The following is a 26,954-nucleotide window of genomic DNA, read 5'->3' as shown; positions in this document are numbered from 1 at the left end:
GTGGTCTGGGATGGGATGTTAGATGGGATGAGATCTGAGTTACTACAGAGAACTCTTTCCTGGGTGCTGGCTGGTGAGTCTTGCCCACATGCTCAGGGTTTTAACTATTTGAAAACTGATTACTTAGCATGACTGAAAGCTAGAGAGCAATAAATGATATTGTGAAACTATCCAAAGTCAAACTGCATCTAAAAAGAGCTGAAGCAGCAAAGCCAAAGATCTGGCAGGCGACTTCTGTGGAGCCTACCTTGATTGACTGAGATTAGAAAAGAATGAACTGAAAAAGTGTTAAAAGGAAGCTGTGGCACTGGCAGTTGGAGTGGAACTTATATTTCCCACCTGATGAGTTTCAGGTGAATTATGCAGCCTTAGGCACAGGCGCTTAACTTTAAGTATGGCTGCCATTGTTGTCTTTTTCCATTACAATATTTTCTTGAGGCAAGAACTTAAGATATTGCAACACGCATAAAGCCCACCAATTCTCAATGATTTTGGATATAAATGTTTAAGTAATTTTTGATAGTCTAAGAGGAGACACCTAGAGAGTGAGAAAAAACATCATCCTACCTAACAAACCAATTCAGAAGAAACCAGTGTCTGCACTGTCACAGACTGAGTCACAGAAAGATTATCATCCCTGGATACTCTGAAAGATCACTGAATGGAAACTAAACCACTAGACTGCAGACTCAGAAAAAAACATACTATGCAAATTGATGTAGAGCATGATACAGAGTATCAAGAGCAGCTTATAAGGCAGGAACATTAAGAACTTATCATTCTTGTCATAAAATATAAAAGCAAACAAGGAATTCAGAAATAAATCCCTCATTCTGTTAACTCTTCTGTTTGTGCTTAGACACTATAGAAACTTCCGTACGATCATGCACTGTTCTGAGGCAGTGACATTACCTAGGCATAATAGGTTGCAATAAGGATTATGTAAGAGCTGTAGGTCTGAATTTCCATAGATTTGCTTGCATAAATCAGAAAACATATATTCAGTATTGTAACCACTGATTCACTATGCTAGCTTTTAATAAAGTTAATTTTTCTACACCCAATTTGGAAAAAAAATTCTGGAAGTCTTATAAACAACTATTTTATTTCATGGATCAGCAAGTTCTCATACATGATCATACAAATGATCACTAAAAATATCCTAAGGTAAATGAATAGCAATTTGTGTTTCACTCATAATAAAAAAAAGGACAAAATCTAAACAAACTCCATATTCTGTATTAGTTACTGTGACGGGTTGGATCACAGAAACCCCTTTGGGACTGCCAACTGATGTGTTGAGACTACTTCTAACCCGTTTTCCCTGCCAGCTTGGGACTCCAGAATCTTGCCTTGTTTGAGCAAGACACATATGCCTGCTGCAAACACAGACCCAGGTCTGAACCATGTCCTGTAAAAGCTGCAGGTTTAACTGAAAACAGCTTAAGAAGTGTTCCTGTCTCCAAAAGACGGTTACTCACCTTTGTAACTGTTGTTCTTCGAGATGTGTTGCTCATATCCATTCCAGCTAGGTGTGCGCGAGCTGCGTGCACATTCGTCAGAAGACTTTTACCCTAGCAACACTCAGTGGGTCGGCTGGGTGCCCTCTGGAGTGGCGCTGCTATGGCACCGAATATATACCCCAGCCGACCCAGCCACCCCTCAGTTCCTTCTTGCCGGCTTCTCTGACAGTGGGGAAGGAGGGTGGGTTTGGAATGGATATGAGCAACACATCTTGAAGAACAACAGTTACAAAGGTGAGTAACCGTCTTTTCTTCTTCGAGTGATTGTTCGTATCCATTCCAGTTAGGTGATTCCCAAGCCTTACCTAGGTGGTGGGGTCAGAGTGAGATGTGGCAGAGTGCAGAACCGCTGAGCCAAAGGCTGCATCATCTCTAGATTGTTGGACCAGAGCATAGTGCGAAGCAAAGGTGTGGACCGAGGACCAGGTAGCTGCGCGACATATTTCCTGGATTGGTACATTGGCCAGGAAGGCAGCTGATGAAGCCTGAGCTCTGGTAGACTGTGCAGTGAGATGGCCCGAGGGAACATGAGCCAAGTCATAGCACGTGCGGATGCACGCCGTCACCCAAGAGGAGATCCTCTGGGAGAAGACAGGCAGGCTTTTCATCCGGTCAGCCACTGCAATGAAGAGTTGGGGGGATTTACAGAAGGGCTTCGTTCGATCAATATAAAAAGCGAGCGCCCTATGGACATCTAAGGAGTGTAACTGCTGTTCCCGTCGGGATGAATGAGGCTTCGGGAAGAAGACCGGAAGGAAGATGTCCTGATTGGTATGGAAGGTCGACACCACTTTAGGGAGGAATGCCAGATGTGGTCGGAACTGTACCTTGTCCTTGTGAAATACAGTATACGGTGGGTCCACCGTAAGCGCTTGAAACTCGGAGACTCGTCTGGCCGATGTAATGTCTACTAGGAAAACTGTCAGGACAGGTATAGCAGTAAGCAAGTTGCCAACAGCTCGAATGGTGGAAGCATAAGCCTGCTTAGGACTAGGTTGAGGTCCCCGGTAGGGGCAGGGTGGAGTACTTGGGGTTAGAGGCACTCCAGGCCCTTGAGAAATCTAGTAACTAAAGGGTGAGAAAACACGGAGTGGCCACTCTCTCCTGGATGGAATGTGGAGATGGCCGCCAAGTGCATCCTCAAAGAAGATACCGCCAGGCCCTGCTGCTTAAGGGACCAGAGGTAGTCCAAGATAGTGGGGATCAAGACCACAGAGGGAGTAGCATTCTGCGTTTCACACCAGCAGGAGAAACATTTCCACTTGGCCAGATATGTTGACCGTGTGGAAGGCTTTCTGTTACTCAGGAGTATATGTTGTACCGGAGCGGAGCAGCGTAACTCCGACTTGTTTAGCCATGCAGTAGCCACGCCGTGAGGTGAAGGGCCTGCAGGTCTGGGTGGCGGAGATTGCTGTGGTCCTGCGTTATGAGGTCTGGGTGGAGTGGCAGGGTAATTGGACTGGTTATGGACAGGTTGAGCAGTGTGATGTGCCAGTGCTGTCTGGGCCACGCTGGAGCAATCATGATTAGGTGCGCTCTGTCCCTGCAGAGTTTTATCAGGACCTTGTGAACCAGTGGGAACAGTGGGAAGGCATAGAGCAGTCGGTGCTTCCACAACATGAGGAATGCGTCTCAGATCGATCCCGGTGAAAGAACCTGGAAGAAGCAGAACATTTGGCATTTCCTGTTCATGCGAGAGGTGAATAGATCTATGTGGGGAAAGCCCCACTTCTGGAAGACCGAATGAATAACATCTGGTCTTATCGACCATTCGTGACAGAGGAAGGATCTGCTCAACTGATCCGCCAGAGTGTTCCAAACCCCTGGAAGAAAAGACGCTACCAGGTCTATCGAGTGGGCTATGCAGAAGTCCCAGAGTCGGATGGTCTCCTGACAGAGGGAGGAAGATCGAGTTTGTCATAAACAGATATTTAAGGGTTAATAGAACAGGAGTATTTCATGTCTCTTTTGCCTGTAAAGGGTTAACAAGTTCAGTGAGCCTGGCTGTCACCTGACCAGAGGACCAATCAGGGGACAGGAGACTTTCAAATCTTGAGGGAGGGAAGTCTTTGTGTGTGCTGTTAGTTTTTGGTTGTTGTTCACTCTGGGGGCTCAGAAGGACCAGACGTGTAACCAGGTTTCTCTCCAATCTCTCTGATACAGTCTCTTATATGTCCAGAATAGTAAGTACTAGGTAGATAAGGTGAGTTAGGCTTATGTTTGTTTTCTTTATTTGCAAATGTGTATTTGGCTGGAAGGAGTTCAAATATGTATTTGGCTGGAAGGAGTTCAAATTTTTATTTTGCTGAAAGGATTTTAATTTGTACTTGAATACTTAGGCTGGGAGGGTATTCCCAGTGTCTATAGCTGAAAGACCCTGTAACATATTCCATCTTAAATTTACAAAGATAATTTTTACTGTTTTTCTCCCTTTAATTAAAAGCTTTTCTTGTTTAAGAACCTGATTTTTTTTTATTCTAGTGAGACCCCGGGGGACTGGGTCTGGATCCACCAGGGAATTGGTGGGGAGAAAGGAGGGAAGGGGGAGAAAAAGGTTAATTTCTCTCAGTGTTAGGATTACTTTCTCTCCCAGGGAGAGTCTGGGAGGGGGATTGAGAAGGAGGGGGGGAAGGTGAATTTTCCTCTCTGTTTTAAGATTCAAGGAGTTTGAATCACAGTGATCTTCCAGGGTAACCCAGGGAGGGGAAGTCTGGGAGAGGCAACGGTGAGGGAAAGGGTTTACTTTCCTTGTGTTAAGATCCAGAGGGACTGGGTCTTGGGGGTCCTCGGGCAAGGTTTTGGGGGGGACCGGAGTGTACCAGGCACTGGAATTCCTGGTTGGTGGCAGTGCTACAAGTACTAAGCTGGTAATTGAGCTTAGAGGAATTCATGCTGGTACCCCATCTTTTGGACGCTAAGGTTCAGAGTGGGGGTTTATACCATGACAGAGTCCCTCCCTGTTTATTTATATAATACATGGCCGTTGTGTTGTCTGTAAACACTGAGACACAACGGCCATGTAGATGCTGCTGGAATGTCTGGCATGCCAGGCAGACCGCTTTCAGCTCTCGGACATTTATGTGAAGGGCCAGTTCCAGAGGCCCTGAGTACGAAGGTGTCCGAGGTGAGCCCCCCATCCGAGAGATGACGTGTCTGTCATCAGGGACAGTGAGGGTTGGGGTGGATGGAACAGTAACCCTGCACAAACCAGGGAGGGGGTTAGCCACCAGTCGAGGGAGCGTAGGGTGCTTGGGGGAATGGTGACTATTGTGTCTATTGGGTCCCTGCCTGGATGGTATACCGAATTGAGCCACGTTTGGAGAGGTCAAAGGCAGAGCCTGGCATATTTGGTCACATATGTGAGGCAGCCATGTGACCTAGGAGACTGAGACAGGTGAGAGCTGAGGTTATCGGGAAGTTCTGCAAACCTCGGATGATTGTTGCTATTGCCTCGAACCGCGGCTGAGGTAGGTAGGCCTTGGCTAGAATGGAGTCCAGGGTAGCTCCTATGAAGTCTAACCTTTGTGTGGGGACCAGTGTGGATTTCTCTGTATTGAGCATCAGGCCTAAGCGTGTGAATAGGTCCCTGACAATGCCTACATGCTGCGTGACTTGTGTCTCGGAGGTCCCTCTGATGAGCCAGTCATCCAGATACGGGAATACGTGTATCCGACGTCAGCGGAGGTGTGCGGCGACTACGGCCATATACTTTGTAAACACCTTTGGGGCCGTGGAGAGGCCAAAAGGAAAGACCGTAAATTGGAAATGCTGACGGTTGGCTACAAAGCGAAGATACCTCCTGTGCGGAGGAAAAATGGTGATGTGAAAGTACGCATCCTTCATATCAAGGACAGCATACCAGTCTCCATGATCCAAGGATGGGATAATGGTCCCCAGGGAGACCATGCAGAACTTCAACTTTATCATGAACTTGTCGAGGCCTCGCAGGTCTAGGATAGGCCTGAGGCCTCCTTTCGACTTGGGGATCAGAAAGTAACGGGAGTAAAACCCTTTGCCCTCTTCATCCTTTGGTACCTCTTCTATCGCTCCTATGGCGAGGAGCGTCAGCACCTCTTGTAGGAGGAACTGCTCGTGAGAGGGGTCCCTGAAGAGGGACTGGGTTGGAGGGTGGGAAGGTGGGATTGAAACAAATTGGAGGTGGTATCCTTGTTTCACCGTGCGTAGGACCCAGAGGTCTGAGGTCAATTGGGACCACGCCGGGAAGAAGTAGGAGAGGCGGTTGGAGAAGGGAGGAAAAGGATCCTGTCCTGAAACTGGTACTCCGTCCTCGGGCGTACCTTCAAAAGGCAGACTTTGGCCCCACCGGTGGTTTTGAGGGACCGTGGTTTTGGCCCCCTTGGGGTCCTGACTGGAGTCTACGCCCACCTCGCCCGCGCCATCTGCTAAAGTCTTGCCTGTGTCTGGGCACAAAGTACGGGCAGTGAGTCTGGGGACGGAAAGGTCTGCGGTGGGTCACAGGTATATGCATACCCAAAGAACGCATGATGACTCTATTGTCTTTCAAGCTTTGCAGCCTGGGGTCAGTTTTCTCCGAGAACAGATCCTTACCATCAAAGGGTAAGTCCTGGATGGTATATTGTAACTCCAGTGGGAGGTTGGAAACCTGTAGCCATGAGATGCGTTTTATGGTGATACCAGAGGCCAGAGTTCTGGCTGCCGAGTCGGCCACATCTAGTGAAGCCTGGAGGGAGGTTCTGGCCACCTTTCTCCCTTTCTCCAGGAAAGCAGCGAATTCCTGGCGGGAGTCTGGGGGGAGTAGCTCTGTGAATCTACGCACTGCCGCCCAGGTGTTGTAGTTATATCGGCTCAGTAGGGCCTGCTGATTTGCCACCCGGAGCTGTAGGGTGCCTGCCGAATACACCTTGCAGCCGAGTAGGTCCATTCGCCTAGCCTCCTTTGACTTTGGGGCTGGCACCTGTTGGCCATGGCGCTCCCTCTCGTTGACCGATTGGACAACTAGCAAGCAGGGAGGAGAGTGGACATACAGATACTCGTACCCCCGAGAGGGCACCATGTATTTATGCTCGACCCCCTTTGCCGTAGGGGGGATGGAGGCTGGGGCCTGCCATAAGGTGTTGGCATTGGCTTTAGTGGGGGTATCCACCAACAGGATGCTCACTACAGGATCCTCGACCTCCGGAACCTCCTCCAGCTGGAGGTTCATGTTGAGCGCTATCCTTCTGAGGAGGTCCTGATGGGCTCTTAGGTCTATTGGAGGCGGCCCCGAGGAGGAAGTCCCTGCCACTGCCTCATCTGGAGAGGAAGAAGAGGAAATGCCGGGGATGAGCGGGTCCTGTATGGCCTCTTGCTCTTGCACCGGTTCCTGCTCCAGCGGTACCGGGGAAACCGTTGGGTGGACTAGCGCTTCTTCCATCCCAGGTGGAGGAGGACGCCTAACTGTGGCCTCTGGTGTTCTGATGAAGCAGAGCAGGCCAGAACTAACGGAGCACCTTGGGCCTGGTGGTAAGCCCAAGGTGTCCAAAAGGACCACTAATGAGGTCTTGGGTCCTGAGACTGGTCTTCTTGGAAAACTCAGGTAGGCACATCCGACTTGCAGTCTTGGGCATAGTAGCTGTCCGCGTGGGACGACATCGAAGTGTGTCTGGATGGCCATGGAGTAACGGAGAAGCCTTGGGCAGATGTTCCAACGGACCTCGCTCCACTACGTATCGGGGACCAGTGCCGGGAAGCATATCGGTACCGGGAGCGAGATCAGGACCTGCGACCAGATTGGTGCCGGGAGGTCGACCAAGATCTCGAATCCCTGCATCATGAATGGCTTCGGGAGGAACGGTGCCTGGAGCGGTGCAGAGATCTGGAGCATGCCGTGAGTAGTGAGCCGGCGAACGGGATACCGACCGGTGCCGCGAGTCTGACCGGTACCGTGTAGTGGAACAGTGCCAGGACTGCGAGCGGCGTTGAGAGCGGGAGCACCATCTGGACCTGGAGTGTCTGCGGGACCGCGATCATGAGCGGTGCCAGTCCGCTGTGCCGACAGAGGGTGGTCTAATCAAGGTTGATTTGCCTATGGACTGAATTACCCGCACCGGCGGTGCCAGGGGTAAAGGCAGTGCCGAGTCTGTCAAGGCGATCAGGTCCCTCGCCGCTGAGAACGTCTCTGGCGTGGACGGTATGGTGAGCTCTACCGCTGCACGTGCCAGGGAGCTAACAGGCGCCGGACTCGATGGCCCTTGTGGGACCCAAATCGATGGTGCCGACTTAGTCAGTGCCGCAGTGGGTGTCGGCGCTGGGCGATCCGACTTAGGCGCACTCTCTGGCTGCAGTGCGGGCGGTGCCGAAGCAGCAGGAGTCTTGGACTTCCTCAACCTCAGGGAGAGGGAGCGTCATGGAACTGACTTCGGTGCCGGCGACGTCCTATGCCGAGAGGCTTTGGCCGTACCAGTGCGGTCCAATGCTGAGGAGGCACTTCTGCTTACCGACTGACCAGCGCTCGGTGCCGAGGGTGGAGGGGTGAGAGCCGCCTCCATGAGAAGCTGTTTAAGCCTGATGTCCCGCTCCTTTTTTGTTCGTGGCTTGAAAGCCTTGCAAATGGGGCACTTAACTGTCAGGTGTGATTCCCCGAGGCACTTCAAACAGGAGTCGTGCGGATCTCCTGTCGGCATCGGCTTGTGGCAGGCCGAGCACGGTTTGAAACCCGGTGAACCGGGCATGGGCCCCAGCACCGGGTGTGGGGAAGGGGTAATCCCCGAACCCCTCTAACTATTACTAAGCTAACTATGTTATTACAGAAGTAACGTAAGTATAACTATCTATCTATCTATCTATATAAGGATTATAACTATATACACAATAACGAACGAGAAACTACGAGTAGCTAGGGAAGTGGAGGTCAGCTAAGCCATGCTCCACTGTTCCAACGACCGACATGAGCGGTAAGAAGTAACTGAGGGGTGGCTGGGTCGGCTGGGGTATATATCCGGTGCCACCGAGGCGCCACTCCAGGGCGCGCCCAGCTGACCCACCGAGTGTTGCTAGGGTAAAAGTCTTCCGACGAACGTGTATGCGGTGCACGCCCACCTAACTGGAATGGATATGAGCAATCACTCGAGGAAGAACGCTCAGATGCCCAGCCCCCAATGGAGTCCAAACCCCAAATAAATCAGTTTTACCCTGTATAAAGCTTATATAGAATAAACTAATAAATTGTTCGCCTTCCATAACATTGATAGAGATATGCACATCTGTTTGCCTGCCCAGGTATTCATACATAGTCTGGGTTAATTAATAAGTGATTTTATTAAATACAAAAAGTAGGATTTAAGTTCCCAGTAATAACAGACAGAACAAAGTAAATTACCAAGCAAAATAAAATAAAACATGCAAGTCTGAGCCTAATACAGTAAGAAAACTGAATACAGATAAAATCTCACCCTCAGAGATGTTTCAATAAGCTTCTATCACAGACTGGACACCATCCTAGTCTGGACACAATTCTTTCCCCTGGTACAGCCCTTGTTCTAGCACAGGCGGTAGCTAGGGGATTTCTCATGACTGCCACTCCCTTTGTTCTGTTCTACCTCCTTATATATCTTTTGCACAAGGTGGGAATCCTTTGTCCCTCTCTGAGTTCCTACCCCTCCTTCTAAATGGAAAAGCACCAGGTTAAAGAAGGATTCCAGTTCAGGTGACATGATCACATATCACTGTAAGACTTTAAGGTTTCATTCCTCCCACCTGACTCACAGGAAGGCCTGCAAGCAAACAGAGCCATCCACAGTCAATTGTCCTGGTTGATGGGAGCCATCAAGATTCCGAACATGAATGGCCAACACTTTGCACAACTACAGTAGGCCCTCAGAGTTATATTTCATATTTCTAGTTTCAGATACAAGAATGATACATATATACATACAAATAGGATGACCACACTCAGTAGATTATAAGCTTTGTAATGCTACCTTACAAGAGACTTTTTCTAGGAAGCATATTCCAGTTACATTATATTCACACTCATTAGCATATTTTCATAAAATCATATAGAGTGCAACGTCACACTTACAATTTGCTGAAATTTCTTCTATAAGACATATGCTTGTTATTTCATCTCTCATCAGTGCATTAATACTTGTCTGTAGCTATACAATAAAAATGTTTCTTAGAAATCTTACCTCATATGTTATTTTCAGACTTGACTGAAGCAAAATCGGAGTAAATTTTGGATGAACTTCAGCAGTAAGCCACAGACGAAAATTAGGTTTGGGCTGAAGAGTATTCAATTCCTATTTTAAAAAGGAGATGTATTGTATTAAAATTATGAATATTTGATTCTGCAGCACAGTAAAAGTTTAAAGGGATACTATCAATTTAAAATCATATTTCTGTCTGAAAACACCTACTGTTGTTTCAAGCAACATCTGGATTTACAATAATTGACAGATTGGAGAAAATCAATTTTTAGGTTGGTTTACTTTGTAGATTTCATAGCACTTAGTATATAGCTATTTTACTATTACACCTTTATAGTTAGTTTTCTCCTCTCTGTGTGAGTCTTTCACACAACACGGAAGAGTATCTTCTTATAAATATAGGAAAATATGATTGCAAAGAAACAAAAAACAGCAGGAAGACTCAGAGGCAGGTATAGTACTTAAAACTAAATAAAAAAACTGGATTCTGAGCTGAACCTGTTGCTTTAAGCAGTACACATTCTCAGGCATGCACGAGTCACAATGGGACTACTCAAATAACACTGCTCTACAGCCAAAATCCTTCTGAAATAAATGTAGTCCAACTTTACTAATTCTGGGTCACTGAGAACGAAAATGATGCTTAAAATTGTTGATTGGCTCTAGTTTTCAAGATATGCTATTGGGTCAGTATAATAAGACCCTTGATTTGGGAATGGCGCAGGATAAGTGAGTTATAAAGGGAAGAGATATCAATTTAAACTAGAAATGACTAAAATACATCTTTGACTGGATCTATGAATAAATCTATGACTGGGTTTGGACAGTACTTGCTTTTGAGGCAAAACAATGAATGATGTAATCTGAAGCTGGTATTGCATCATACATGATATGAATTGCATCGTGTTATTCCTAGAAGTCATGGATGATGCAATCATAACGAAGCTTACATCACTCTGCTGAAGAAATTGCCCTATATCAGCTCTAGAAATCATACAGTGTCGTGCTCTCTTATTTGTCAGTGTTTGATTTTGCAAAGGGACACATTTCTGTTTAGCCAAAGTGAGCAGAGATGCCTCGTACTTGTGTGAACAGTGCAGATAACTTCTGCTATGTTTGTGGTGAAGTGACTTTTGCATCACAAAAGCACAGTATAACCACTATGGTTAAGAAAGCCTATCACCTTTATTTTGGCTGCAAAATTGGAGATCAGGACAAGAGGTGGGCCCCACACATATGCTGCAACACTTGTGCAACATATCTTCGCCAGTGGTTGAACAGGAAAAGGAAATCTATGCCTTTTGCAGTGCCAATGATTTGGAGAGAGCCAACAGATCATACCAGCAATTGTTACTTCTGTATGGTGCCTCCAGTTGGGAAAGGTGTGTCAAAGAAGAAAAAGTAGACTGTGCATTATCCAAACATTCCATCAGCTATTTGCCCAGTATCCCACGGAGAAGGACTGCCGGTTCCTGATGCACAGAATCATTCTCACTTGAGTCAAATGAGGAAGAGGAAGAGGATGAAACTTCTGGTCCTGAACCATCAATGTCACAGGACCCACATTTTCTCCCATCCTCCTCCTCTGAACCACACCTCATAACACAAGGTGAACTGAATGACCTTGTCAGGGATTTGGAACTACCCAAGAGTAAGGCAGAGCTGTTGGGCTCCAGATTACAGCAGTGGAATCTCCTGGCAGGCTATCAGGGCAAATGGAGCCCATCAATGCTTGCAGACAAAAGATGCTCCATTTAAAGAAAACAAGAGACAAGCCAAGAAGCGCCGAGTAGACACTGAATAGGACTAAGCTACGTACATAATACTTTTTTTCCCTTTTGTTTCATAATAAATTTTATTTATATAACCCTTTTGCTGATTTTTAAAGTGTTACATAAACAGGACAGGTGAAATATTATCATGTAAAGCAACCATAAACACATGAAAAGACCTAGGTTTACAATTTATGATTAAAACTCTACTATCTACACAATATACATAGACATAAAATGTAAAAACTTAAATATCTTAGAAACAGTAGCCAATCAGTTAACTGTCATATTTGAATTCAGCACATCAAAATACATAATAAATATCACATTTTATCTCTGAAGCAGATGATTTCTCAAAAATTGTAGACCAGTGATAATTAAATACTATTTCATCATAAGGGTGGCAGAATAGGGTTCTAAGGAAAAAGTTCATTTTCTATACTCAATGAAAATTAAAGTAAAAAACACATCAAACGAAGTCTGTTTCTCTTTGATTTCAAACATGTAATCACACTGGTGACTAGGAAACCTGCAAATTTCTGTTCCAGACACTCGTTTTACAGTCATCAGCTTTGCATACTTAGCATGGAAGTTGCCAGAGGTTTCTGAAATGACGCAGAGGACTCTGATGCAGTTATTCTCACCTTTTCCAAAATAGGAAGCCAAGATACAACAAGATGCAAGTTCTTCAAACAAAGCCATTCTCCATTGCGTGCACATTCTTTTAGAGTTTGAATGGCTAAGTCAGCTTGGCCTTGGCCCATTGCAACCTGCAAAAAGAAACACATTTTTATTGGGAATTTATTATGCCTTAATATTTTGTTCAACAGTGAAAACAAAACACTCTACTTAAAATTAGATTATAAATACAAAATAGAAAAGTTATTCATCATTAACTAGAATTCTCTAATTTTTTTCCTTTGAAGATTCCCATTGTAGGAGTAGAACAAGCTGTGTAAATCTCCCAAACATTACAAACATCTGAGTGTAAGGGAGTGTACATGCATCAATACATAGAATTGTACATTCTAGACAGATGAAAGGGATTTGATCTAGCTGGCATATCCTTTATGATCTACAGGAACCACTGGTCTAACATAATTATGATGGGATTAAAAAGGAGTCTGTTGCCACATAAGGATGGAAATGGAGATGGGTCTTTGCAACAGATTGGACTGGAGCTCAGTAGCCAAAATATCAAAATCAGTGCTTGGTACTGAAAGAGCTGATGCTGCTGCGTGACGGCAGCATTGTTTCCCTTTCAGGTTGACATATAAATTCCTTTGTTAGACACTGAACTCTGATAGTGTGACACTGCTGGTACTGAGATTACTGATACCACCTTTGGTAGCAAAAAAGATAGACTTGATTCTCTTCTACTCACATGGATGTAAATTAGGAATAATTATATTGAAGATAATGGAGTTACATCACTGTAAAACTGGTAAAGGATAGGAGAAACAAGCCTGTTTTCTTTCTATGAGAAGAGTGGGGAAGATACAAATGACCTAGCATAGGACCTTGTCTTAATTTTCTTAAAGTGCTGTCTGTTCAGCTGCTAAATAAATTAGCACTTCCAAATGGAAAATCAAAAATCTTAAACTGAACTTTCTGAGGAATGATGTATGAAGACAAGATTTCCCTTTCCCCATCTCAGTGAAACTGCTGAGTTAATGGAATAGGCATCTGTGCCAGATGTCTATTACACTACTCTTAATGAATGTTCAGCCAAGCTCCCCTACCATCTAACAGAGACTGTCAAATAACAAGGAACATGGTGCAAGAGAGTTAAGAAGATGTCAAAGAGCTACTAAAATCTGTCTTGGCTTGTCTGTCACTGATGAAACAGAGGTAAGGAGAACCATGACTCTGTGGATAATTCCAGTAGACATCTATTGATGGAAGAGTTGTCATGCTTTTTATCCCTGAGTTCAAATAAATCAAAGAGTTTGTGGGCCTCTCTTGGACTGGTGATGCAGGGATGTCCAGTGTATAAGCCAAACATATGATACCTTATCTTGGAATGCTTTTGAATAATCAGGAGGTGATAAGGAAAAGGTGATTAAGTTATCAGGTAAAGTGGAAGGAGATGCTAAACGCTCAGTGGTCTGTTCCCTATCATTCCCCGTTGACTCAAAATTACTCTATCAGTTTACAGAGATGATTTATGAGATAAATAAAAAAATCAGAGATTCTATCTACTATGTGGAATGTTTGGGGAAGATGATTTTGGAGACTTAGTGCTTCTCTTCTAATCTTTTTTAATAGAACAACATCCAGAAGATTTACCATAAGAATTTCACTCTTTGTCCAGATATCATTCCAAAACATTATATGGGATGGCAAAGAGGGGAAGGACATTTTTTGATCCAATCACACAGAGCTAATATCAGATGTGTCAGAAGATGAAGAGCGAGAAAGCTGCTCTTATATATTAATAACAATGTGGGATCCCAGAGAGACTTGAATCTTTAGAGTATGCGAGGAGGGACAGATCACACTAGTTTTCAGTTGAGAAAAAAGTACAAATTCAAAGACTGCTGAGAGGCAAGATTAAACTGCCCCTAACCTGTTATGTTATCAGAGGAGTTGAGGAAGATTGATTCAGATCCAAAGTGGAGTACTTCACATTCAAATACCCATTGGGGATAAGTACATCAGTTTTATGGGAAGACCTTAAAAGGTTAATTGCTGTCAGGTTACACACATATCATGAACCCAATTGTAGCTAATTTTGGTCAGCTTTAAGCAGCTGACTTTTGGAGATGAGCCCTTCTCATCCTTGCTGGGCATCTTTTTAAGAGCTGCATTCAATGGTACCAAATATTCTCTGTATTTGAAACTGAGAGGCTTAGAGAAGGTTGAAGTCTTCTGTTTATTCATAGCTGGATTTTCAGATGCAATCCAGAGTCAGGCTATATCGTGCTGATGAGACCTGCTCTTGAAAAATGTTCTTCAGACTCCTTTGTCAAATCAATTGACCTTTTGTGCTGAAATGCAGTGCAGTGCAGAGCAAACAACATGTGGAGACAAGTTCAGCTTTCACCCAGGCAGGAAAGCATCTGTTGTGCTGGTCAGTGATAAGACTTCATGCTGTCACAAAACACGCACCTCTTATATCTAAGTACTTCCCCAAAGAAGCCATCTTGAATGATCTATTGGGCAGACTTGAAAGAGCAAAGTACTGTACAAAAACTATCATCAGCTATCAATTAACTAATACTTAGTTTTTAAGATTCTCAAACTATTTTACAGAATTTCCTAAAGAAAATGAAGATCAGTAGAACTGAATATTACTTTAATCTCTGATTTTACTTTTTCAGTTAAAAATAGAAATTAAAAACACTGCGATGACCATTGTATATTTTAAACACAAACATTATATTGTATCATTATGCATATCTGAGACCAACCTGGTGGTAGCACTCTCCATGTCTTTCCACACTGGCAAGTTCTTGTAGTTCTTGAGAAGGATCAGCACCAGGGGAAATAATTATCAAGACGGGCTCAATCTCCAATGTCTCTTTATACAGACGTTTTAGATTCAGGGGTGGTGGGGACAACTCTTTTATTCCTGCAATTGGACAAATATTAAAAAAAAAACACAACAACAATAAAAAATAGAATGTTCCTTAGAAATAAACTCCTTCAACTCAAAGATAAACCAGCTACATATATAGCTAGAACAAAACATCATTTCCTAAAAGACTACGTGTTTTTTTAAAACTTCTGATTGATACAAAAGACCCACTTTGGCATATAAATAAGGTACTATAATATAACAAATTCATATTGCAAAATGAAACAGAAAGACAAATAGGACAGATGCTATTATGGATATGGGACTGCTTTAGTTGCTATGACTGATCTTAGTGACCACAGAAATGTGCTTATGTTAGAACCATATTTTTTATCCTAGTTCAATTGCAATCAATTGTTTACACATTTATACAGACATCACATATGTTGGAGGATCAAATCTGGAACTTTCAGAATTTAAAAAAACAAAACAAAACTACCCACCATAACAACTGGAAGACTAAAGAGAGATTAAATTTACTTGTAGACGATAAGCAGAAACAGCTCCCAAGTGCACCCTAATATTGGGAAAAGACTTCTTCAAAGTTCACAATCTCAGGAAATGATGACAAGTGACAACTGTTTAGTCAAGGCCAAAATGAAATGGCCTTCATTTCAGAGAATAACAGTTCCTTGCTGAGCTTTGAGAGACTGCACTTCCTTAGAGCATTCAACATTAGTACTTAATAAGGTATCATGATCTACACTACCTAGCATACGAACCCTTCAGTTATTTGGATAGAGAATATTTGGTTTTTCAGTGAGAAAGATCTGGTAGCACAGGTAGAAGCACCCATGCTCTAATGACCCATCCATATGATTCAAGCACAAACCTGATGCTCCTAAACTGGATCGATGAGAAGTACAAGAGTGTTGTGTCTCCTTATCTTCCAGGTAATATACAGAAAGAGAAGAATTGGAGTAAAAGAATACTGGAAGTTTTGACATAGGCTCAGGTTAATTCCATTGTGGCAGTACCACCATACAAATCTTATGGACTTGTCTTGCTTTGATGAGGGCCTAAGTGATTGGGATGACCCTGCACAAGCCTGCTTCACCAGGATGAATTTCATCCATGATTTGCTGTAGCATGTCACTTTGATGTTGAACACTTTGACCTAATTCAGTAAAGCATTAAGTATATGCTTAAAGTTATGTAAAAAGGATTTAAGCGCATGCTTCAGTGATAATTTTGTGCTTGGCAACACTGCATTTCTCTCACACATCTTAATCAGTTGAGGGAAACCGCAGCTAAGGTGAGGACACACGACAACCTTCTAAGCAAACTGGCCAGCACTTCTTAGGGAGCAAACGCTCAAACTACCCAATCATCCGGTTTAGCCCTCTGTTACTATGCACCAAAATATAGTGCTCCAATCTAGCTCCATTCAACTCACGTCAAGTTAGTTGACACATAACTACATTGTAATCATTTGCACACCAGTACCATGACTCCCCATGTTAAGCAACATCACTCCTCCACACATCTGTTGTGAAAGTGCAACAGCCAGAATCGTTGAGAAGATTAGGGCAAATCCGAGCCTACCACTATACACAGACATGTTCAACCACCCAAGAGCGCACTTGTTATCAAGGCACTTACTGTGGGCCCACTTGTCCTGCCCAGATTTCTCTGCCAAGTCTATGTAGTGTGAAGAATGGTCTGCAGCTGCCATCATAAACCAGCCTCTTATAACTGTCCTGACCATATGTGTACCTGGCTTTGATTTGCTATGCCATTCAACAACCCTTTTTAACTGATTTTGATTGGGGAAGGGTTAATATGTAGCCAGCCTGTACATTTTGGTCCAGCAAAAGAATCCCACATGCAGCTGTTGCCAAAGACAGACAATGTCACACATCACTGATGACTGCTCGCTGACCAGATTTGATGGTGGACTGAGGGCTTTCACTTTGCTGATGAGGCTGCTGCAAATTGGCTTTGAAAGGTCCGCATCTAATAAGAAAAACTAAACTAAGCCTAACGTGAGGTGTTAGATGCTGTAGAAACCCTATGATGACAAATCAACAGATATGCTCCATGTCAAACATAAACCATATTTAAAATTTGCATTTAAAAAAAGAGTGGAGCAAATTTTTAAACATATTTACCTCATTTTAGTCTAACAGTCTATATTCTATAGTGCTTTAAATTGTTAAAAGCAATTTTGCTAGACACTCCAGAATATACATGAAGGTCCTATTAACACCAGCTTCTGGCTGTCTCCCAGCTCTCAGTTCAGGTGCCAGACAAGACCTTCTTTGTAGCAGATCAGAGCTGCAATTGCAGGGAAAGTCCTGCTCAGCTGCAGTTGCAGTATGCTCAGTATAAGAAAATGACAGAGCAGAGGCTTATCATTGGAGTGAATCCATTTGGAAATATCTTCCTCAGGGATAAGCACTGTGTCCAAGTGTTATATTTCCATATTCGACAATAACCCACAATTTTCTCCTATACAGTGATTTATAGCATATGACTACTGACCATATACTCAATCCTATTGGTTAATATTCTTCACATCTACTCATATGGAAATTCAAAAAGTATAATGAATTATAGTCTTTCTTCACTATATGCTATATCAAGTTTTCAATACGTACAATAACTCAACTAGGCCTAATCATCAGTGGTGGCCCACTAGTCACCACCCTTCTTGAAAAACCACTTTGCTTTCAATATTCAAGCCAGTTCTTCTTTGATACTGACTTTTCTAACATTACCTTTCAGACCAGAAACTATGTTTTATTCTGTGTTTGTACAGTCCCTAACACAATGGAGCCTTGATCCTAACTAGGCAAACCGAGCAATAATGTAATAGAAGTAACAAGCAGTGTGAAGAACTATGGGTGCAATATGGATATATTCCTAGTTTTCTAGAGATCATATTAGATCATGGGAATATCTCATGTCTTAGCCTTGAGTGAAGCATTCTTGTAAGATTCAGTTATTCCTCTAGCTCACAAGTAAGCCCCTGCATGACATGTACCAAAACAAAGCTGAAAGAGATAATTTTAGGTTTACCAGCTCTGCTAGTATTGCTTTTAAAAACAAGAGGCTGCTAGGAAATAAAGTTAAACAAATCTCTGAAAAAGAACGTAAGTGACAGCTATTCATGTTCAGAGGATGACAAGAAACAGAAGTACTGAGAAGGTATCATAATTAGTTGCATCAGAATACCTTAAATGAACGACACAAAGATATCTCATTTCTCAAAGTGGGAGCCTATTTCTTTCCTCACAGTAGGTGAGAATTAAACTCTAAATAAATAATAATTACCTAAGCTATTGTAATAAGCTAAAATAATTCAATATTAAACTAAGGCTATCTAATTCACACTGTACGAAACTCATCATGGAACCAATCTATTTAAAGTGTACCCTCCCACCAACTTATTGTAAAAACCTTAGAAAAACATACATTTAAAAATAAAAAACTTTAAAAGTTAACCCATCCTGTACGTTTTTATCTTGTAAAACATGCAAAAGTATGTGAAAGAATGATGTTTGGCAAATCATTAGCCTTTAATATTATTTAATCACTTTTGCTAATTAAAACAAAACAAAAACAACCCCCCCAGCAATAACAACTAACCTAACGGTAGACATTTCAATGAGTCTACCTGAATAGGAAAGAAGAAGACACCAGCCAAAGCTCCACTATGATGTTCAAGAGCTGGGAGAACCAAGGCATCCATATTCACCTGGGGTTATCAAGCTTGGCATTGTCTGCTCTTCTTCAAAATCCTTGAAACAAGGGGGAAAAGTGGGAATAGTTAGTCTGTTCCCAATTCAAGAAGAAAGCATCCCAGCCCAGCGCTGAAGGGTCAAAGTTTTGAGAGGGAAATGCAGGGAAGCTTTGTATTATTTCTTGATGTGAGAAAATCTATTGACCGTATGCCGTGCAGATGATAAATTCAGTGAAAAACTTCAAACGCTGTTCATCTGGGGCCAGTGACTGATGGCTAAGACAATCCATTCTGACAGTTTCCTTCATTTGAGCTGTTGATCTTCGGAGAAGATAATTGAATTTCTCTCCAGGAACATATAGCTTTGCTTTTCAAAAGGAGTCAATTGCTTTTCATTTTTTGCTTTCTAACAACATACGCCACTTCTGTGTGATTTGTCAGTCTTGCAAAAGTTCACCTGATAGGTCCAAACGGTTGAAGATATGCTTTTACTTTTGTTAAGACCAGGTGTCACAGCATAAAATGTTACTTTAGATGTACTCCCCGCTCCTGGAGACTGGCATCTATGGGATTGAGGGTTGGATTCCAGGGTTCAGAAGAACTGAAGGAGCTGGTCAAACAGCAATGCAAAGACCACCATCTCATTTATTACCAGAGCTCAGAGGGAATGCAAAGGGAATCCTACCAGGACTGAAGACTGATTCACCAGTTGAGAAGGAAATTTTACATATATTATATAACTGTGCTCAGAAAAGCAATGCCCGCACAGGTTGCACAGTGACCCAGCCAGCAAGGAATAGACCCAGATGAGGTTGTATGGCTGCAGAGGACAGATCAGAACCAATGTTCTAGCTTTTTTTGCACCAGTCTCCATGTTGATGAATATAATGGGAATTGGGGAAGGGTGCGTGACTTTTGGAAATGTGCTTTGTGAAGTAGTTCAGTGTCTCCTGATAGGAAGAAGGATGCACTCCAGGAGGCACACCTACAGCCCACCACAGTGCTTTTTAATAGATGAATGTAAGATGGAGGTACCAAAAGATCACACTTTGATGTGAGCACTATCAAATTCTGAATCAGATGATAAAACTGACACCTGAAACAAGTAACATATATGACCCATCACATTGTGGTGAGAACTAAGTGCTGAAATTATAGTTTTAGATGGGTGTTACAAGTTGACCTGCATAGTTCTGGAAAGAAGGTTAAGTGAATGATCACCATGAGAAACTGGGCAAAAATGTCAAACATCCAGTAGAGGGTACTGACCTGCAGGTGAACTGTAGACCTTTGTATCCACCTTTGGAACCTCACAGGATTCTTGTAAGAGGTTGCTTTAGAGAGAACTCAATTTGTCCCCATTCACAGCTAATGTTGTTGTAAAAGTTTTTATAGTTTTCAAGAAGGGGAGAAGGATGCTCCAGGAACCCAGAGTTCAAGACCATCACCAGGTTAGTAAGTCTTTGCAGAAGTTTCAAGTGCTCAGTTTGCAGGTGTGACAAAAATTGAAAGAAAAATGAATTTGGCACTACAGTGCTAAGGGATTACATAGCCATTGTGAAGATGTATGATGATCTGAGGAAGTACAACAGGAGCAAAAGCAGCATATGAGATCCCAAACCCATAATACAGATCTGCCTGTGGTGTTGCAAGCTGAGGCAATTAAAAAGTTAAAAGGTCAGGATTACAGAGCCATTATTTCTGAGAAACTGTCCTGAGTAAAGAAAAAAATGGGAGGAGAAAAAAGTCTGACATCTAAGTACAACATCCAGATACAAGGAGCCAAATTCTCTGCTGGTGGAAATTGGTGTGAATCTAGTGAAGTCAGTAAACACTTTTTCACAGCAGCTTTCTTTTAAAGTTAATGCAGCTATGCCAATTTATGCCAGCAGTAAGCATGGCCCAATTTTTTCAACCTCTTGTATCAGGGATCTGCGGGTAATAATGTTAACAGCATACAACAGACTAATGCTATTTCTAGTTGCAAACAGAAATAGTAGATTTAATTATATCTGTTTTGGCAAATAATTATGATTTACCTAGATGCAAAGGGACCAAAAGAATTCAAGTGCAGTTTAGTTTTAGGAAAGTATCTATGAGAATTAAATCTGATGTGCTGCTTAGCATACATTTTATTTTATTTCTGGATACCATTACTGCTTTCCTAAAGAAAATGAAGCTGTAGATAATTAATGTCAAGCCTCTTTAAAAATTGTATTTCCATTTTAGCCAGATTTTTTAAAACAATTAGAAGTCACCACAAATGACGTCACCCTATTGGAGGTCCTGGACTACCTGCTGACTCTCAAGAAATGGGGTCTTGCTAAAGGTTCACTTAACAGTAACCGCAACCTTTAACCAGCAGGTAGAAAGATAATCATTTTTTTCTCAACTGACCACAAAGAGGTTTCTCAAAGGCATAGTGAACCTCCTTCCCCAAACCAGACTTCCCAATCCTCAATGGAATCTCCACCTGATGTTAAAAGGACTGACTAGACCACAGTTTGAATCCATGGCCACTTGTTCATTAGCTCATCCTGTTCCTGATCACCATGACCTTAGCAAGAAGGATAGCGGAGAGAGAGGCCCTGATGGGGCATACCCCCATCACTGTGTTCTTCGCTGACAAAGTCACTCTTAGACCACATCCAAAGTTCACTCCCAAAGTGAATTCCGATTTTCATGTAAATCAACTTATTCAACTTTCATCCTTTTATCCTAAACCTCATCAAGATAATAGGGAAACCATCCTACATATGCTCAGTCTGAGGAGAGTCCTGACATTCTATTTGAACAGAACAAAGCATTCAACAAAATCTGATATTCTTTCTTTCCGTTGTAGATAGATCAAAAGCTGCAGTGATTTCAGCTTAAAAGCTCTCCTCATGGGTCTCGAACTGTATCAAGCTCTGTTACCAGATGCGTAATGTAGCACCCTCATTTTCAATACGCACACACTCTATGAGATTGGTTTCCTCTTCTGTTGCCTTCTCTAAGGGTATCCCTATATCAGCAATCTCCACAGCAGCTAACTGGGCATCTGCACATACCTTTGAAGAACATTATGACATCATGGGGAAGTCAGCCATCGACACCAGTTTCAATGCCATGGTACAGATAGTGTTGGTACCGGAGGAGGTTGTCGCGGCCAAAAGGTTTGCATTGATGGGTTGGAGATGTGGACCTGGTAACAAGGTCTGTTGGAGCCAATTGAACCAGGGTCGGTACTGGCGCTGATGTCTGTACCAACAAAGCCTTCCCCAGGGCAGATCTTCTATGTTTTTCATGCCCTCACGGTACTGGTGCTTCTTTGCCAAGACCCGTCAGATCTTTGGGCAGTCCAAATTGCTCTGTGGGCTAGGCACTGTGCATGTCCTGGGCACCACTTTAGACAGCTTCGGTGACATCAGTACTGATGATACTGATGGAGCTGGACATCATTTTTGGCTCGATCAGGGCTTGTTATGGGGACTCACAGACCTTTTCTTAGAGACCTTGTATGAGTGGCTCATCTCTCTGGGCTCATTCCCTTTGAAGTAGAGGGTTGTGGTGAGAGTTCCCACCGGGACTCCAGGGGTTGAAGGGCCGAATCAATGAGTAGGATTTTGAGTCTTTGCCTTTGTCTTTCCTGGACCTGGGCTTTAGTTGCCATACTTTTGTGGATGTGCTTCTGCCCCAGGCAGAGAACGCACTGCAAGTGTCCATTAGTCACTGGGATAGATTAGTTGCAACTGAGGTACTTTTTGAAGACCAGGGGGCGGGAGGAGAGGGGACTGAGAGGAGTTGGCAGGAGGCAAGACCTTTCTTCAGTTATTTATTTATTTAAGGCAGGACTAAACATTACAAAGGAAGTAACAAAGAAAAAAGGCTTCAAGGGAATCTAAAATTAGCTATTCTAAAGGGAGTTAACAATCCATGAATGGAGAGCTCTAGCTGGGTCTCTAGCCAGGGGTGGTTAGAAGGGACTGAGGAGAGATTGTCCTGCATGCTGGGTAGCCTCTTGGCAGGAGGGTAGCAGCGCATGCATGGGCAGGATGGACTGCTACCAAAGTTCTCCGATGAGCAGTACAGTAATGCAGACACAGTGGAGCACACTTATAGGGATACTATTCAAAGAAGTTGTTCTGCTTTTACTTCATTCACTTCAGTCAACAAGCCTGCTAAACAACCAGTGGGGCCACTGGACAATTGAGATACTAAAGGAGCACTTAAAGATGATAAGGACATTGTGGAGAAACTAAATGAATTCTTTGCATCGGTCTTCACTGTTGAGGATGTGAGGGAGATTCCCAAACCTGAGCCATTCTTTTTGGGTGACAGATCTGAGGAACTGCCCCAAATTGAGGTGTCATTAGAGGAGATTTTGGAACAAATTGATAAACTAAACAGTAATAAGTCTCCAGGACATGATGGTATTCACCCAAAAGTTCTGAAGGAACTCAAATATGAAATTGCAGGACTACTAACTGTCATCTGTAACCTATCATTTAAATCAACTTATCTACCAAATGACTGGAGAATAGCTAATGTGACCCCAACTTTTAAAAAGGGCTCCAGAGGTGACCCTGGTAACTACAGGCCAGTAAGCCTCATTTGACCTCATCTGGAATACTGTGTGCAGTTCTGGTCTCCCATGTTTAAGAAGGATGAATTGAAACTGGAACAGGTACAGAGAAGGGCTACTAGGATGATCTGAGGAATGGAAAACCTGTCTTATGAAAGGACGCTCAAAGAGCTTGGCTTGTTTATCCTAACCAAAAGAAGGCTGAGAGGAGATATGATTGCTCTCTATAAATATATCAGAGGGATAAATACCAGGGAGGGAGAGGAATTATTTAAGCTAAGTACCAGTATGGACACAAGAACAAATGAATATAAACTGGCCATCTGGAAGTTTAGACTTGAAATTAGATGAAAGTTTCTAACTATCAGAGGAGTGAAGTTCTGGAACAGCCTTCCAAAGGGAGCAGTGGGGGCAAAAGACATATCTGGCTTCAAGACTAAGTTTGATAAGTTTATGGAGGGGATGGTATGATGGGATAGCCTAATTTTGGGGTAATTAATTGATCTTTGACTATTAGCAGTAAATATGACCAATGGCCTGTGATGTGATGTTAGATGGGGTGGGATCTGAGTTACTACAGATAATTCTTTCCTGGGTATCTGGCTGGTGAGTGTTGCCCACATGCTCAGGGTTTAGCTGATCGCCATATTTGGGGTCAGGAAGGAATGTTCCTCCAGGGCAGATTGGCAGAGGCCCTGGGGTTTTTTTGCCTTCCTCTGCAATGTGGGGCACGGGTCACTTGCTGCGGGACTCTCTGCACCCTGAACTCTTTAAACCACAATTTGAGGACTTCAATAGCTCAGACATAGATTAGAAGTTTGTTGTTACAGGAGTGGGAGGGTGAGATTCTGTGGCCTGCACTGTGCAGGAGGTCAGACTAAATGATCATAATGGTCCCTTCTGACCTTAAGTTTATGATTCTATGAATAAATGGTCAGTTTTCAGAATGGAGAGAGGTAAATAGTAATGTCCCCCAGGGATCTGTATGGGCCCAGTCCTATTTAACATATTCATAAATGATCTGGAAAAAGGGGTAAACAGTGAGGTGGCAAAATTTGCAGATGATGGCTTCCGTATGAGGAGAGATTAATAAGACTGGGACTTTTCAGTTTGGAAAAGAGGTGACTAAGGGGGGATATGATACAGTGTTATTTACTCCTTCTCATAATACAAGAACAAGAGGCCATCAAATGAAATTAAGAGGTAGCAGGTTTAAAACAAAACAAAACAAAGTATTTTTCATGCAATGCACTGTCAACCTCTGGAACTCCCTGCTGAGGGTGTTGTGAAGGCCAATACTATAATTGGGTTCAAAAGGGAGCTAGATAGATTCATGGAAGATTGGTCCATCAATGTCTATTAGCAACGAAAGGCAGGAATGATGTCCCTAGGCTCTAGTCCCTAGTTTGCCAGAAGCTGGGATTGAGTGACAGAGTATGGATCACTTGATCATAACCTGTTTGTTCATTGCCTTTGGGGCACCTGCCATTGGCCACTGTCAGAGGACAGGATACTGAGCTTGATGGTCCTTTGGTCTGACCCAGTATGGCCGTTCTTAAATGCAGATGGAATTTCAGCATCAGAATGTCCATCCACTGCATGATGGGACATCCCTGAAGAGCACCGGTTTGGCAGCATGAAGAACTGCACACCCAAATCTGGGTTACCAGGGTGGAGGCAGCAGATTCAATTTTACAGCAGTACTCAGGCTCAGGATGGATAACACTGGGTCAAAGTTGAGGTCTGATTTTTGTCCTGGTCTCTGGTGGACATTGCTCTACTAATGCCAAGAACCACACTGGGCACTTCTGCCAACATACACAGATACTTTCACTGGGGAGCTGGCTTCAGACTGTCTATTCACTGTCATGATGGACATTACTTGGCCAGTAGTGACCTCTGACAGGGTAGGCTAATACTCTCCAATTAAAGATACTGGCTTCGTTTGCTCTCTTGGAGCAGGATTTGACTGAATGACTAATCTCCACAGAAAGGAAGCAAGACAATGAAAAATAATAATGCCACCATAAAAAGCCCAACAAACATGAGTCAGAGGCCTAAATTCCCATGCTCATAGCACAGCTAATATGAAAATTTGTTCACAATGGCAAAGAAGTGGCAGATGTAGGCTGCATCTGAGTTTTCAAGCTTATATGAGAGGCGTCTGGAAGGCACTATGGTCTTTGGCTTATTAGCCATTTCTGTGACCTTTGTGGGCATGCTTAACCCAGTCAGTCAATCTCTAAACTGGAGACTTATTATTAATACTTATTCTTACACATAAGAAGCAGTAGTAATAATAAGCTGATATTTCACATTTTGACATGAAAAATGCTAAAAAAGAATGATAATTATAACTTTCTCAAAAGAATATGATATATAAGCAAGGAATTAAGAGTTTTCAGCTCTTATGCAAGCCAATGTCTAGTCTAAACTGTTCAGTATGCTAAAGCATATAAGGCCAAATGTTCATAAGACTGAAAAAACAAAAACAGCATTTGTACCTGCAAATGGACTTGCAAGATCATTAAAACGTTTTTTCAGACATCACTATTGCATTTTTAGTCAAAATCTGGCCCACCAAATCTAAGCAAATTCAAGTTCTGGGTCAATAAACAAAATGAAAATTGTTAAAATACTGGCAAAAGCCACAATGATGAGTTTTATCAAACTCAAAAGACAAGAATATATTCCCGCAAATCCAGGGCTGGCATAAAGAACTGAGACATAACTGTGTAGTGGACGAGACATTATACACACAGAGAAGAAGAATGCTAATTTTTGACAAAATATGGGACCTTTGCAGTATACTAACTATGCCAAGTTGTTCTTCATAATCTAAAATGTTACAGGTTGAAACAAGCAGTTGTTGACGTATATTAATAGGTAATAGCTAGGCCTTTCACAGAAACTCAGAAAACAGTGAAGGGCATTGCTGTATTTTTTAGATATGGCTCAACAGCTACTGGACTGACATTCCAAACTGCTGACTACCAATCCATGCAAAATGCCAATCTACAAAAATACTGCAGCATTACTTCAATCATGTCGTGCCTCTGCCTTTGAGTCCCCCACTCTGGGTCTCCTTCCCAGAGCAACCCCCAACCCTCTACCCCTACCTTGCCTCAGTGGCTACTGCCAGTTATCATCTAGCCCCTTCTCATTAGAGCAAACTGCAATCTGTAAAGACGACTCATCACTGGTGAGGGGGTCAGACCAGCTGCCTCTGCCTAAACCCCGGCTGCCCCTCTGCAGCCCCAGTATGTTCTTAGGCCTTAACCAAGTTCTCAGCCTGGGGAGCTGCCAGACTGGAGCTCTCCAACTCCTTTGCCCTTCCCCAGCACTGCTCCGCCTCAGGTACCCTGGCTCCTTCAGGCAGCTAAGTCCTTTTCTCTCTCTTGAGAAAGAGAGAGGGACTGATCCAGCTCCACCTTCAGCCCTTTTATCAGGGCCAGCTGTGGCCTGATTGGCAAAGCGGTCACAGCTGCAGCCACACTCAATCAGCCTACCCTTTTCAGGGGCTGGGCAACTGCCCCACTACAGTGACTTTCAAGGGGGCAGATCTCCTCGTGGAGCCCCCGCTACACAATCCCCCAGCTTTGGGTGCAGGTGGCGGAGTCCCCCGCGGTGCGCCAGAGGTTTGTCCTGGCAGAAGTTACCAG

The 26,954-nt window shown here is 43.3% G+C and overlaps 1 protein-coding gene across 1 annotated transcript in view; it reads right to left on the bottom strand.

Moving 5' to 3' along the window:
- DYNC2H1 (dynein cytoplasmic 2 heavy chain 1) overlaps positions 1-26,954 on the bottom strand; it is a 362,438-nt gene that overhangs the window by 123,931 nt on the left and 211,553 nt on the right. The window contains 3 exon segments of the mRNA XM_030560509.1: positions 9,674-9,784; positions 12,108-12,233; positions 14,877-15,037. Coding sequence (XP_030416369.1) covers positions 9,674-9,784; positions 12,108-12,233; positions 14,877-15,037 — 398 coding nt within the window.

The sequence above is a fragment of the Gopherus evgoodei genome, chromosome 1 (assembly GCF_007399415.2).
Source record: "Gopherus evgoodei ecotype Sinaloan lineage chromosome 1, rGopEvg1_v1.p, whole genome shotgun sequence".
NCBI lineage: Eukaryota > Metazoa > Chordata > Testudines > Testudinidae > Gopherus > Gopherus evgoodei.
This window is presented reverse-complemented; position numbering and strand designations above follow the sequence as displayed.